Genomic DNA, 10,935 nt, shown 5'->3' with positions numbered 1-10,935 from the left:
AATCACTTTTAATATTTAAGTACATATAATATCAGAAAATCACTTTTAATATTTAAGTACATTTTATATCAGAAAATCACTTAATATTTAAGTACATTTAATATCAGAAAATCACTTTTAATATTTAAGTACATTTTATATCAGAAAATCACTTTTAATATTTAAGTACATTTTATATCAGAAAATCACTTAATATTTAAGTACATTTAATATCAGAAAATCACTTTTAATATTTCTTAAGTACATTTAATATCAGAAAATCACTTTTAATATTTAAGTACATTTAATATCAGAAAATCACTTTTAATATTTAAGTACATTTAATATCAGAAAATCACTTAATATTTAAGTACATTTAATATCAGAAAATCACTTTTAATATTTAAGTACATTTTATATCAGAAAATCACTTAATATTTAAGTACATTTAATATCAGAAAATCACTTTTAATATTTAAGTACATATAATATCAGAAAATCACTTTTAATATTTAAGTACATTTTATATCAGAAAATCACTTAATATTTAAGTACATTTAATATCAGAAAATCACTTTTAATATTTAAGTACATTTTATATCAGAAAATCACTTTTAATATTTAAGTACATTTTATATCAGAAAATCACTTAATATTTAAGTACATTTAATATCAGAAAATCACTTTTAATATTTCTTAAGTACATTTAATATCAGAAAATCACTTTTAATATTTAAGTACATTTAATATCAGAAAATCACTTTTAATATTTAAGTACATTTTATATCAGAAAATCACTTTTAATATTTCTTAAGTACATTTTATATCAGAAAATCACTTTTAATATTTAAGTACATTTTATATCAGAAAATCACTTTTAATATTTAAGTACATTTTATATCAGAAAATCACTTTTGATACTTAAGTACATTAAATATCAGATACTTTTAGACCTTTACTCAAGTAATCTTCTAACAGGTGACTTTTACTTCTATCAGAGTAAATTTAAAAGATACTTTTACTCAAGTATGGACTTCAGGTACTGTATACACCACTTGTTTCACTTGTGTACTGGACGTGTAAGGAATTGATGTGTGTGTGAAGGAATAGGGTTCATATTTACATTACACACACACACACACACACACACACACACACACACACACACACACACACACGCAGTCTGTAAAAAATCCACAACACGAAGTCGATGCATTTTTAACATTTTATTAAAACATTTTCTTTAATGCCTCAATCATAACCAGGTTTTAATGAAGGGATCAGGGTCACTGCAGGTCACTGGACTTTCTACACCAAACTGGTCCTACTGTGTCTACAGTCTACAGTGTGGTTACAGTTTTATCAATGTGACCAAACCCCCGCCCCCCACTATGGGGACCAGTACTGTTTATACACTCGATTACCTCCAACTAAATGAAGTATTTATTTATTTCAGGTCAGTGGGATATCTCCACCACCCCTGTTGATCTGCCGAGGGCGACAGTGGCAGAGAAAAACTCTCCTAAAATTACAGGAAGGAACTTTGAGAGGAACCAGACTCGACAGGAACCTCCATCCTCCTCAGGTGACCTGGAGAAGCATTTAAATGAATTAAAATGAAACAATATTTATAGTCTTTTATTCTGCACACTGTTGTCACAAACTGATGATTGTTGTTACTTTGTGTTTGTAATCATTTAGGTCCCGGGTCAGTGTGACCACTCCACCACCCCGCCACTATGGCGACCGATATTTATCTGTGCAATATTTTATTATTTTATATTTATGTTTTGTTTAGTTTAGTTTTTTTGTTTTTTCAGAGCAGAGTGACCACTCCACCACTATGTACTCTGGGGGCCAATATTTTATTTTTCTGTACACAATTGTGGTAAAATTTATGTTTTTAATCATTTAGGTCCCGGGTCAATGTGACCACTCCACCACCCCGCCACTATGGCGACCAAATTTTATCTTTGCTCACAACATTTTAATTATTTTTGTGCTCTGTGGCCAATAGCAGAGTGACCACTCCACTACTTTGTGCTCTGGGGACCAATATTGAATTTTTTTGCACACAATTGTTGCACATGAATGTTTCCCCGAGCACTTTTGCACAGTGTTGTGACCACTTCACCACTTTTGTGCAGAATTGTTGCCAATTTTTAGCTCCACGTCTCCCAATATGTGGAGCAACATTTCTTTTGATTTAAAGCTTCTTGGTGAACCATCTTATCTTCCACCACTTTTTAGTTTTCCTCTCATTCTGAGCCTCCTTCTTTTTCTCTGCTTTCTTACACTCCTTCTCTATTTCCTTCCACTCTTTCTCCTCCTGCTTCTTTCTTTCTTTCATTTCTGTCTCACTCATGTTCCTTAGCTGTTTTTGTTTCAGCTCCTGGAGCATCTTCTGCTTCAGAGCAGCCTGGTTCACCATCATGGAGACATGCAGCTCTTCATTAGTTTGAAGCTGCAGCTCTAGATAGGATCTCTCCATTTCCCTGTTTAGCTCCAGGTTCTTTTTCTCCTCTGACCATTTCTTCTCTTTTTTACTGATTAGGTTGAGGAACCACGACTTCTTCCTATTTCCTCCCTCAGTCTCCTTCTTTTTGGGTGTCGGCTCTGTCGCCCGCTCCTCTGCTCTCCTCTTCGACTTGTTCTCCAGTCGCCCCGATTCTAACCTGCTTTGTAGCTCCGTTTCTGTCTGGCCTTGCTTTTCTTTACGCAGTTGTGCTGCAGCTTGGAGATCATTGACCTGTTTAAGCAGCTCTTGGTTTTTCTTCTCTGCCTTTATTTTGTCGCCCACCATCCGAGTCCAGGCTGGTCCCAGCTTCTTTGTGATTTTCATCTGGGACTCTGGTTTTGGGTCTGGACTGAGGCGAGCCATGAGCTTCTCAATCTTTAGCCTTAATGACTTGATTAGCAGGAACTGATCACGCTGCTTTTTCTGTTCCTCTTGTTCAGCTTCTTTAATAGCTGGGTCCATTCCCTTTCTCAGGGTTTTTCTCACAGCCTTGTCCCTCTTCCTCTCAATGCCCATCAGCTCTTCTAATTCCTCTTTTTCAGTTTCAAGCTCTTGGATCTTTCTTGCCAAATCCTTATTCTCTTTCCTCATCATTTTTATCATTCTGTTCTTGTTCTGCTGCTTCGGAGGCCCACAAGTCATGTGCTCTCCCCAGTTTATTTTGGTCTCATCTATGATGTCCAGTGTGCACTGACCCTGCCCTATGTCCTTATTATACACCTGCATTGTGTTTTCCATATCCTCGATTTCTTCTCTCATTATTTCCATCATATCTCTCTCTGGAAGCTCACAAGTCGTGTTCTCTACCCAGTTAATCTTATTCTCATTGATGACTTCAGGTTTCCACTGACCCATCATATTGCTCTCTTTTTGCAGCTGCCTTTGAACCCAGTAGTCCGAGTGCTCTACCCTATCAATCTTGGTCTCATCGATGATGTCCAGTGTGCACTGACCCTGTCCTATGTCTTTATTAAACTCTTGTATTCTGTTTTCCATGTCCTCAATTTCTTTTGTCATGTTTTTCATGTCGTCTCCCCTGTCAGTCTCGATGATGTCCAGTGTGCGCTGACCCTGTCCTCTATCTTCACCAGTCTCCTGCATCTGGCTTTCCAGTTCCTCAATCTCAATAACAATCATGTCCATCACATCTCTCTCTTTTCTCAGCTGCTTTTGAGCCCAGTAGTTCAGGTGCTCTCCCCAGTCAGGCTCCATGATTTCCAGTGCGCTCGTACCCGGTCCTGTTGGTCCCGTCACCTGTATTAGCTGCAGTAGAAGCGCTGAGTAGAATCTCACACCGAGCTCTGACCTGCTGAAGTGAAGCGCCTGTATTTATACTCTCTCTCCAGTGACGTCACAATACCAACCGGTCCGCATCGTGACGTCATTTGGTTATAAGACGTCACTCGCGTTACCCAGGTATTGCAGACTGGCCCCACGTCGTCTCGAATCCAGCAACCGATGGACAGCATAAACAGGTGTCCCATCAACAATCACCGGAGGTGGAGGAGTCTCACCAGACATGGTCTCGTTCAGTGGACCTGTGACAACCGGTTTCAGGAGAGATACATGAAAAGAATTTGACATACGAGAATGCCCAGGTAAATCCAATTTATATGTGACATCATTAATACGTTTTAAAATTTTATATGGACCAATGTATTTGGGTGATAATTTTTTACTCCCCTCTGAGATCCTGAAGTCTCGTGTTGACAGCCACACCCGGTCTCCTGGTTGATAGGTGGGAGTATTTCCTGGATGGCGATCTGCTTGATTCTTTTGCCGTTGCAATACGGTTTCTATGCGTTGATGCGTCTGCTCCCATACCTCCTCACTACGCCTCATCCAGTCATCCACAGCGGGTACATCCGATGTAGTTCCACATCAAGGCATTACAGGAGGTTGATACCCTAGAAAACACTGAAAAGGAGTCATCCCTGTGGTAGAACTAGTTAGAGAGTTCTGAACAATCTCAGTCCATGGAAGAAAACGGGCCCAGTCTCTCGGATTCTCAAAACAATACAGTCTCAGAAATGTACCCAGTTCTTGATTCATCCTTTCACACTGTCCATTGGACTCTAGGTGATAACCTGAAGTCAGACTAATCGAAACACCTAATTGTTCAAAGAAGGCCGACCAAACTTGGGACGTGAATTGGGACCCTCTATCTGACAGAATCTCCTCAGGAAAACATAATTGAACAAGGCTTCAGCAGTCTGAAAAGCAGTGGATAAGGATGGAAAAGGTAAAAACCTCACCCCTCGTGAAAATCTGTCAATGATTGTGAGAATAGTAGTATATGACTGAGAAGGTGGGAGGTCAGTAATAAAGTCAATAGCTAAATGAGACCACGGACGTGCTGGAAACGGTAATGGTACCAATTTCCCAACGGGCAGTGTTTTAGGCGTCTTAGATTGCGAACAGACAGAACAAGATGATACGAACCTATGTACTGTATATCACTAAACATATTCTCCCACCAGTATCTATTAGCTAGAAGTTGTTGGGTACGAGTCTCACCAGGGTGACCAGATGAGATAGATGAATGGGCCCAGACAATAAGTCGATCACGATACGGACTAGGAACATACAGCTGATTAGGTGGGCATTGAGCAGGTATTTCAATCTCTTTTAACATTCCTTCAATTTCATCGTCGATTTCCCAACGAATAGAAGACACTACCACACCAGGTCGGAGTATAGTTTCAGATGAAGAGCTATGAGATGTTTCATCAACATACATTCGAGAACCTGGTGTGTATGAAACTGAAAGCGAGAAAAAAATAAGGACCAACGAGCTTGGCGAGGATCTAGTCGTTTTGCTGATTGCAAGTATTCCAAATTGTTATGATCTGTAAGGACTAAAAATGGATGATTAGCTCCCTCTAGCCAATGTCTCCATTCTTCGAATGCTAATTTCATGGCCAGAAGTTTCTCCATCTCCGATCCCATAATTTTGTTCTGTGGGTGTAAGTTTATGTGAATAAAATGCTATGGGATGTAATTTCGGGGGATTACCTTGCCTTTGTGAGAGAACTGCATCCACCTCTACTAGAAAAGGTTGACTAGGATTGGGATGTGCGAGTATAGGAGCTGAGGTGAAAGCCTGTTTGAGGCTCAGGAAAGCCTGTTCGGCTTCACAATACCATACGAGATTTTTAGTAGCGCCCTTAAGAAGTGTAGTCCGGGGAGCTGCCAAGCTACTAAAATTAGGGATAAAACGACAGTAGAAACTGGCAAATTCTAAGAACTTCTGCAGCTCTTTAACAGTTTTCGGAGTGGGCCAACTGACCACTGCATCTACCTTGTGATCATCCATGGTAATACCTGTGGGGCTTATTATATAACCAAGAAAGGTAGTAGAGGAAAGATGAAACTCACATTTCTCTCCTTTGATGTACAGCTGGTTCTCTAGTAGTCTAGAAAGAACTTGACGGCCATGAGAAATACTGTCAGAAAAAACAAGAATATCATCAATATAGGCTATGACAAACCGACCAATCATATCACGCAGAACATCATTGATGAATGCTTGGAAGACAGAAGGGGCGTTACTAATGCCAAGTTCAGGTTCACACTACACGACTGGATCTCTTGCACTCGGGAGTCCTTCAGTCGGTGTGTAATTCACACTACACGACTGATCGGTGATAGGGGGTTTCACACTACACGATCCATCACCAACTGGAATCGCAGGCGAGCTTCTCTGGTCTCCCTTTTTTTTTCTTGACGAGGGAGTTTAATGATACCACGTCCAAAAATGCACGTCAACAAGTAGCGAGAGATCAAAAATGTTTGTGGTCTGATGTGCAGCGTAAAATCAAAGAGGGAAAATTAATGAATCTGAGTGGATTTGGCAACACCAACAGTATATGGCTTGTTCTGTAGTAAGTTGGAGGTTAATTAATAATTTTGCAATGCAGTGTTGTGTTATGTTTTGTAGAGAACGATCAAGTCAGAAATACTGTAAAACGTGTGTGTGCCGGTGTATTCTGATATAAACTATATTAATTACGCCTTCCCTCCTGCGTTTCCCCTCACACCGTATCCTGCGTTCTCATTGGCTGTTCATTCCCAGTCGCACATCTGAGATCAGATATCTGGCGTGCTAGAAAACTCAATCCAGTCGCCGAGCGCTCGGCGAGCCGGTCGGGTCGAGTTGTAGGATAGTTCACACTTAGTGACTGAGAGCCGAGTTTTGATTGCCGAGTGAACGCCGAGTCGCTCCCGACCCGGAGAATCAAGCGCCGACCAGCCGCTGAGCGAAAATCAGGGCAGAAATCGTGTAGTGTGAACCAGGCATAAGGAAATGGCATGACTATACTCATAGTGCCCCCTAGTGGTGACAAAGGCAGTCTTCCATTTATCTCCTTCTCTTACACGAACCAGGTTGTAGGCACTTCTGAGGTCCAGCTTTGAAAAAATATTGGAATCCGAGGAAGGGGATATGGGTATTTTTTGGTAACCTGGTTTAAACCTCTGTAATCGATACACGGACGTAATCCCCCATCTTTCTGCAGGAGAAGCTGCAGGAGATGTGGATGGACGAATGAACCCTTGAGCCAGAGCTTCTTCGATGTATTCCTCCATGGCCCTTTCCTCGGCCTGGGTTAACGGATACACTCTGGATTTAGGAAGAGTAGCATTGTCCATAAGTTCAATAGCACAATCACAGTGTCTGTGAGGTGGTAGCTTAGTAGCATTATTTTTACTGAACACCTCCTTCAGGTCTAAATATTCTTGAGGAATTTCTATTTCTACAGCATTTTCAGGACAAACAAAATGTGGACCAAGAAAGCAATTGTTGATCAGACCAAGAGATAATGGGGTTATGTTTCTTCAGCCAGGGTAATCCTAATATGATTGAAAATTCAGATAAAGTCTATGACTAAAAAGTTAAAAAGTTCTTCATGAAGAGCACTGGTAGATACCTTAACCGGTTCTGTTATCAAAGAAATAGTTCCTGCTCCAACAGGGCCTCCATCCAGAGCAGAAACCTTCAATGTAGTCTTCAGGGGTTGAACACTGATGTCCAGCTGATTAACCACCTTCGTGTGTATAAAGTTTCCTTCCGCGCCGGAATCAATCAAGGCTGAGAAGACAGAAGAAGAACCTGGGCAGTAAATAGTGACAGGTAACAAGAAAGATTTCGAAACCAACCCCTTTGTGGGAACACTCACCACATTACCCAAGGTAGGTGCCTGAGGTCTGTGCGGGCGGGCCCGGCAGTCATGTAAGACGTGACCAGCACCACCACAGTACATGCACAGACCTCCATGTAATCGTCCACGTCTTTCTTCACGAGACAAGTCACACTGCATAAGTTCCATATTATCGTAGTCCTCTCGGAAAGGTGCACCGGCCGGGTAAGCTGTTGGACGAACAGGTGTTTGACCCTGTTGGGACCCACGATTAGAAGCTGAGGCAGTTCTTGTGGTTTTTCGTTCATGCGAGAGTTGATCCAGTCTCATAGCAAGCTTTGTTAAGCTATCTAGAGACAAACGGTCATCCTTACATGCTAGTTCAGTTCTTACTTTAGAACTCAGACCATTACGAAACATGACCAACAATGCTGGTTCATTCCAACCACTACTTGCTGCTACAGATCGTTCACCTTGCCGAATTTTAGCCAAAAATTCTCCACTAGTCTTTCCCTCATGAGGATGATCAAAAACAACACAAATTTGTTCAATACATTGCTCATAAGAACAACTCTGTAACTCAGACCAAACAGCTGTAGCCCAATCGAGTGCTTTACCAGTCATACGAGACACTACAAAAGCTATCCGTGCTATCCGTGCTTTATCAGAGCTCGGAGGAGAATTATTCAAGTAAATCGAGCACTGCAACAAAAAACCTTTACACAAATGAGGAGATCCATCAAATTTATCAGGCTTACTAACCGGAAAAACGCCCTCAGGTTGCGAGATAAGTGACGAAGGACTAGCTGCGGGTTCATTAGCAGTAAAAACATTCATAGTTTGTAACTGAGCAGACAACTGTTTCATACCTTCGATCACTTGGGCAAGTTGTTTTTGTTGTTCTCCCTGCTGTTGTGCCATATCACTGCAAAAAATCACCTTCAGAAAACAAGAAAAATAAAAACAAATCAAGACAGAAGGTACTTAAATCAAGCAAAATTATCTGCCAGTATAGTGAGAAAATTTATTTTAGCAAGATTTCTTAAAACAAGGGAAAAGATCTTGTGCTATAAATTATCTTATAATCTTAAAATTAGTAGGAAATTACTTGATTTAAGGCATTATGGCTAGATTTGAGTAAAACTCATTTGCTCTAATGTCATATTAATAATCCAAAAACTAGCATAATCAGCTAAACTAGCATATTAATCTTGTTTTAAGCATTTTCATAAAACCTTATTTGGTAAAAAAAAATCTTGAAATTAGATTTCTTGGACATATTTTTAGCTAAAATGGCTTAAAAATGTTCTTAAATTAACACTGTAAAGTTTAAATTAAGATCAACTCCAGAAAATAGTTCTCAAAATAAGAAATGAACAATTTAAAAACCCTCACATTGTTATAATTAACACTAAAAAAAACTATCTATAAAAACAGCAAAAGAAATATTGAAATGAGATGTAAATGCTTATATTAAGCAAAAAGAAAATCTGCCAATGGGGTACGCAAATGTTACTTAGTAAGACTTCTTAAAAATAAGCAATAATACATATAGGTTTTGGCACCACACTAAATGCCTTAAAACCGTCAGAAAATATGAAAATTAAAGCATTTTAATCATGACATAAGCATTAAAAATTCAGTTTCCATGCACAAAAGTCAGATATAGAGACTCGATACTATAATTAGTAATAATTATTAGTAATAATTTACTAATAAAGCAGTATTTAATCCAGAAATTATTTTAAATCACTTTTATTTCATCAAGTTTTTATTGCAAACATAATGCAAATTTCTAACTTTAATGAGAATGTATTGTAGCATCAAGCTAACAGTTTCGTCTGTTTGTGTTTTTTAACACGCTCTTAAACAAAGTTTCTAACAAACATTTAAGTAACATATTCCTCCAAAACGCATCTAATAATCCCATAATCTAAAATTAATCTCCTAAATGAAACTTCGTTGTTTTTTCCTCTTACAGAGAGAAGCACTCATGTTTACTCTGTGAGGCTTCGTCCCAAATCACGCCCCCTTCCCTATGTAGTGCACTTCGTAGGACATGACATGTTAGCGCTTCCACCCCAAACAGTGAAGTAGTGCACTATATAGGGAACAGGGAGTGATTTGAGACACTACATACGGACCTACTGTAAAGAGCAGATCTGTTACCTAATAAATTGCATTATCCAAGCATTCAGTGTTACCGCTCGCAATTTTAATTTAAATGTATCTTCTATGGTCCGACTACACTTGGTTATCAAACCTGAAAACAATTAAGAAAAATAAATGCTGACTTTAAAGTTAAGCTAGCTAGCTAAGTTAATCAGGTAAATTCTAACTTAAATGAACCTAGACAAGATTCTGAACAAGCACAATACTGGCCCACAAAACTCAACATTCAAACAGAAAATAGAAGTTATTAGCTCACCTGTAAGTGCTGCGGTGGAAATATCATCCAGGGTTTCTCCATTTCAGTAGTTTGTGGTCAGCACTTAGCAGCAGAAAAAGAAATTTCGGTTAGAAGAAAGTTCCGGCGGGAACTGAGGAGGAATCATCTCATGTTGTACAAGGGAGCAATTCATTTCATTAGGCAGCACGGTTTTGGTTAGCTGCTTGAATTGATCAAATGTGTTGCTTAGCTCTAAAACACTTAATACAATTAAACAAAAACAGCTCAACAATACCGGTGACATTAATGTAGATGCATCATCAAATTGCTTAATCTGAATAAATTCTTATCATGGGTATTATTGTAATACATATATTTTTTGTAAGTAGCTGCTCTCAGTAGGGTTGTAAATAAATTCAGTTGTTTAAAGCGGTTTCAGATTTCTTGTTTCTTGTACAACCCCAATTCCAATGAAGTTGGGACGTTGTGTAAAACATAAATAAAAACAGAATTCGATGATTTGCAAATCCTTTTCAACCCATATTCAATTGAATTCACTACAAAGACAAGATATTTAATGTTCAAACTGATAAACTTTATTGTTTTTTTTGTGTGCAAATATTCACTCATTTTGAATTTGATGCCTGCAACACGTTCCAAAGAAGTTGGGACAGGGGCAACAAAAGACTGGGAAAGTTGAGGAATGCTCAAAAAACTGCGTGAGCAAATAGTCCAACAGTTTAAGAATAACATTTCTCAACGTGCAATTGCAAGGAATTTAGGGATTTCATCATCTATGTTAGGGTGCCTGCGACGTCTGGTGAACATACCACCAGTTCCCAGCGTTGCAGGCGTTACAGAACAAAGAGCAGCGTGGCCTCAAATAGGAGGCCAGCTGATTAGGGCAACGA

At 39.1% G+C, this 10,935-nt stretch overlaps 1 protein-coding gene across 2 annotated transcripts; it reads right to left on the bottom strand.

Annotated features, from left to right (window-relative positions):
* Positions 1 to 1,192: 1,192 nt before the first annotated feature.
* LOC134304490 (golgin subfamily A member 6-like protein 22) lies at positions 1,193 to 10,144 on the bottom strand. Of its 2 annotated transcripts, XM_062990015.1 has the most exons (5): positions 10,064 to 10,144; positions 8,505 to 8,574; positions 7,426 to 7,586; positions 5,876 to 5,943; positions 1,193 to 4,414 (listed from the first exon to the last, which is right to left on the bottom strand). In XM_062990015.1, exon 5 carries the CDS (start codon positions 3,707 to 3,709, stop codon positions 2,186 to 2,188), a length of 1,524 nt encoding a protein of 507 aa, XP_062846085.1. In that variant the 5' UTR covers positions 3,710 to 4,414; positions 5,876 to 5,943; positions 7,426 to 7,586; positions 8,505 to 8,574; positions 10,064 to 10,144; the 3' UTR covers positions 1,193 to 2,185. The 2 variants fall into 2 exon arrangements, with proteins under 2 accessions (XP_062846085.1, XP_062846086.1); XM_062990016.1 differs by lacking the exons at positions 8,505 to 8,574; positions 10,064 to 10,144 and adding an exon at positions 7,675 to 7,929.
* Positions 10,145 to 10,935: the final 791 nt, after the last annotated feature.

The sequence above is a fragment of the Trichomycterus rosablanca genome, unplaced genomic scaffold, assembly GCF_030014385.1.
Source record: "Trichomycterus rosablanca isolate fTriRos1 unplaced genomic scaffold, fTriRos1.hap1 scaffold_100, whole genome shotgun sequence".
NCBI classification, from domain to species: domain Eukaryota; kingdom Metazoa; phylum Chordata; class Actinopteri; order Siluriformes; family Trichomycteridae; genus Trichomycterus; species Trichomycterus rosablanca.
Note: the sequence above shows the minus strand (reverse complement) of the source record. Positions and strands in the feature narration are given on the sequence as shown.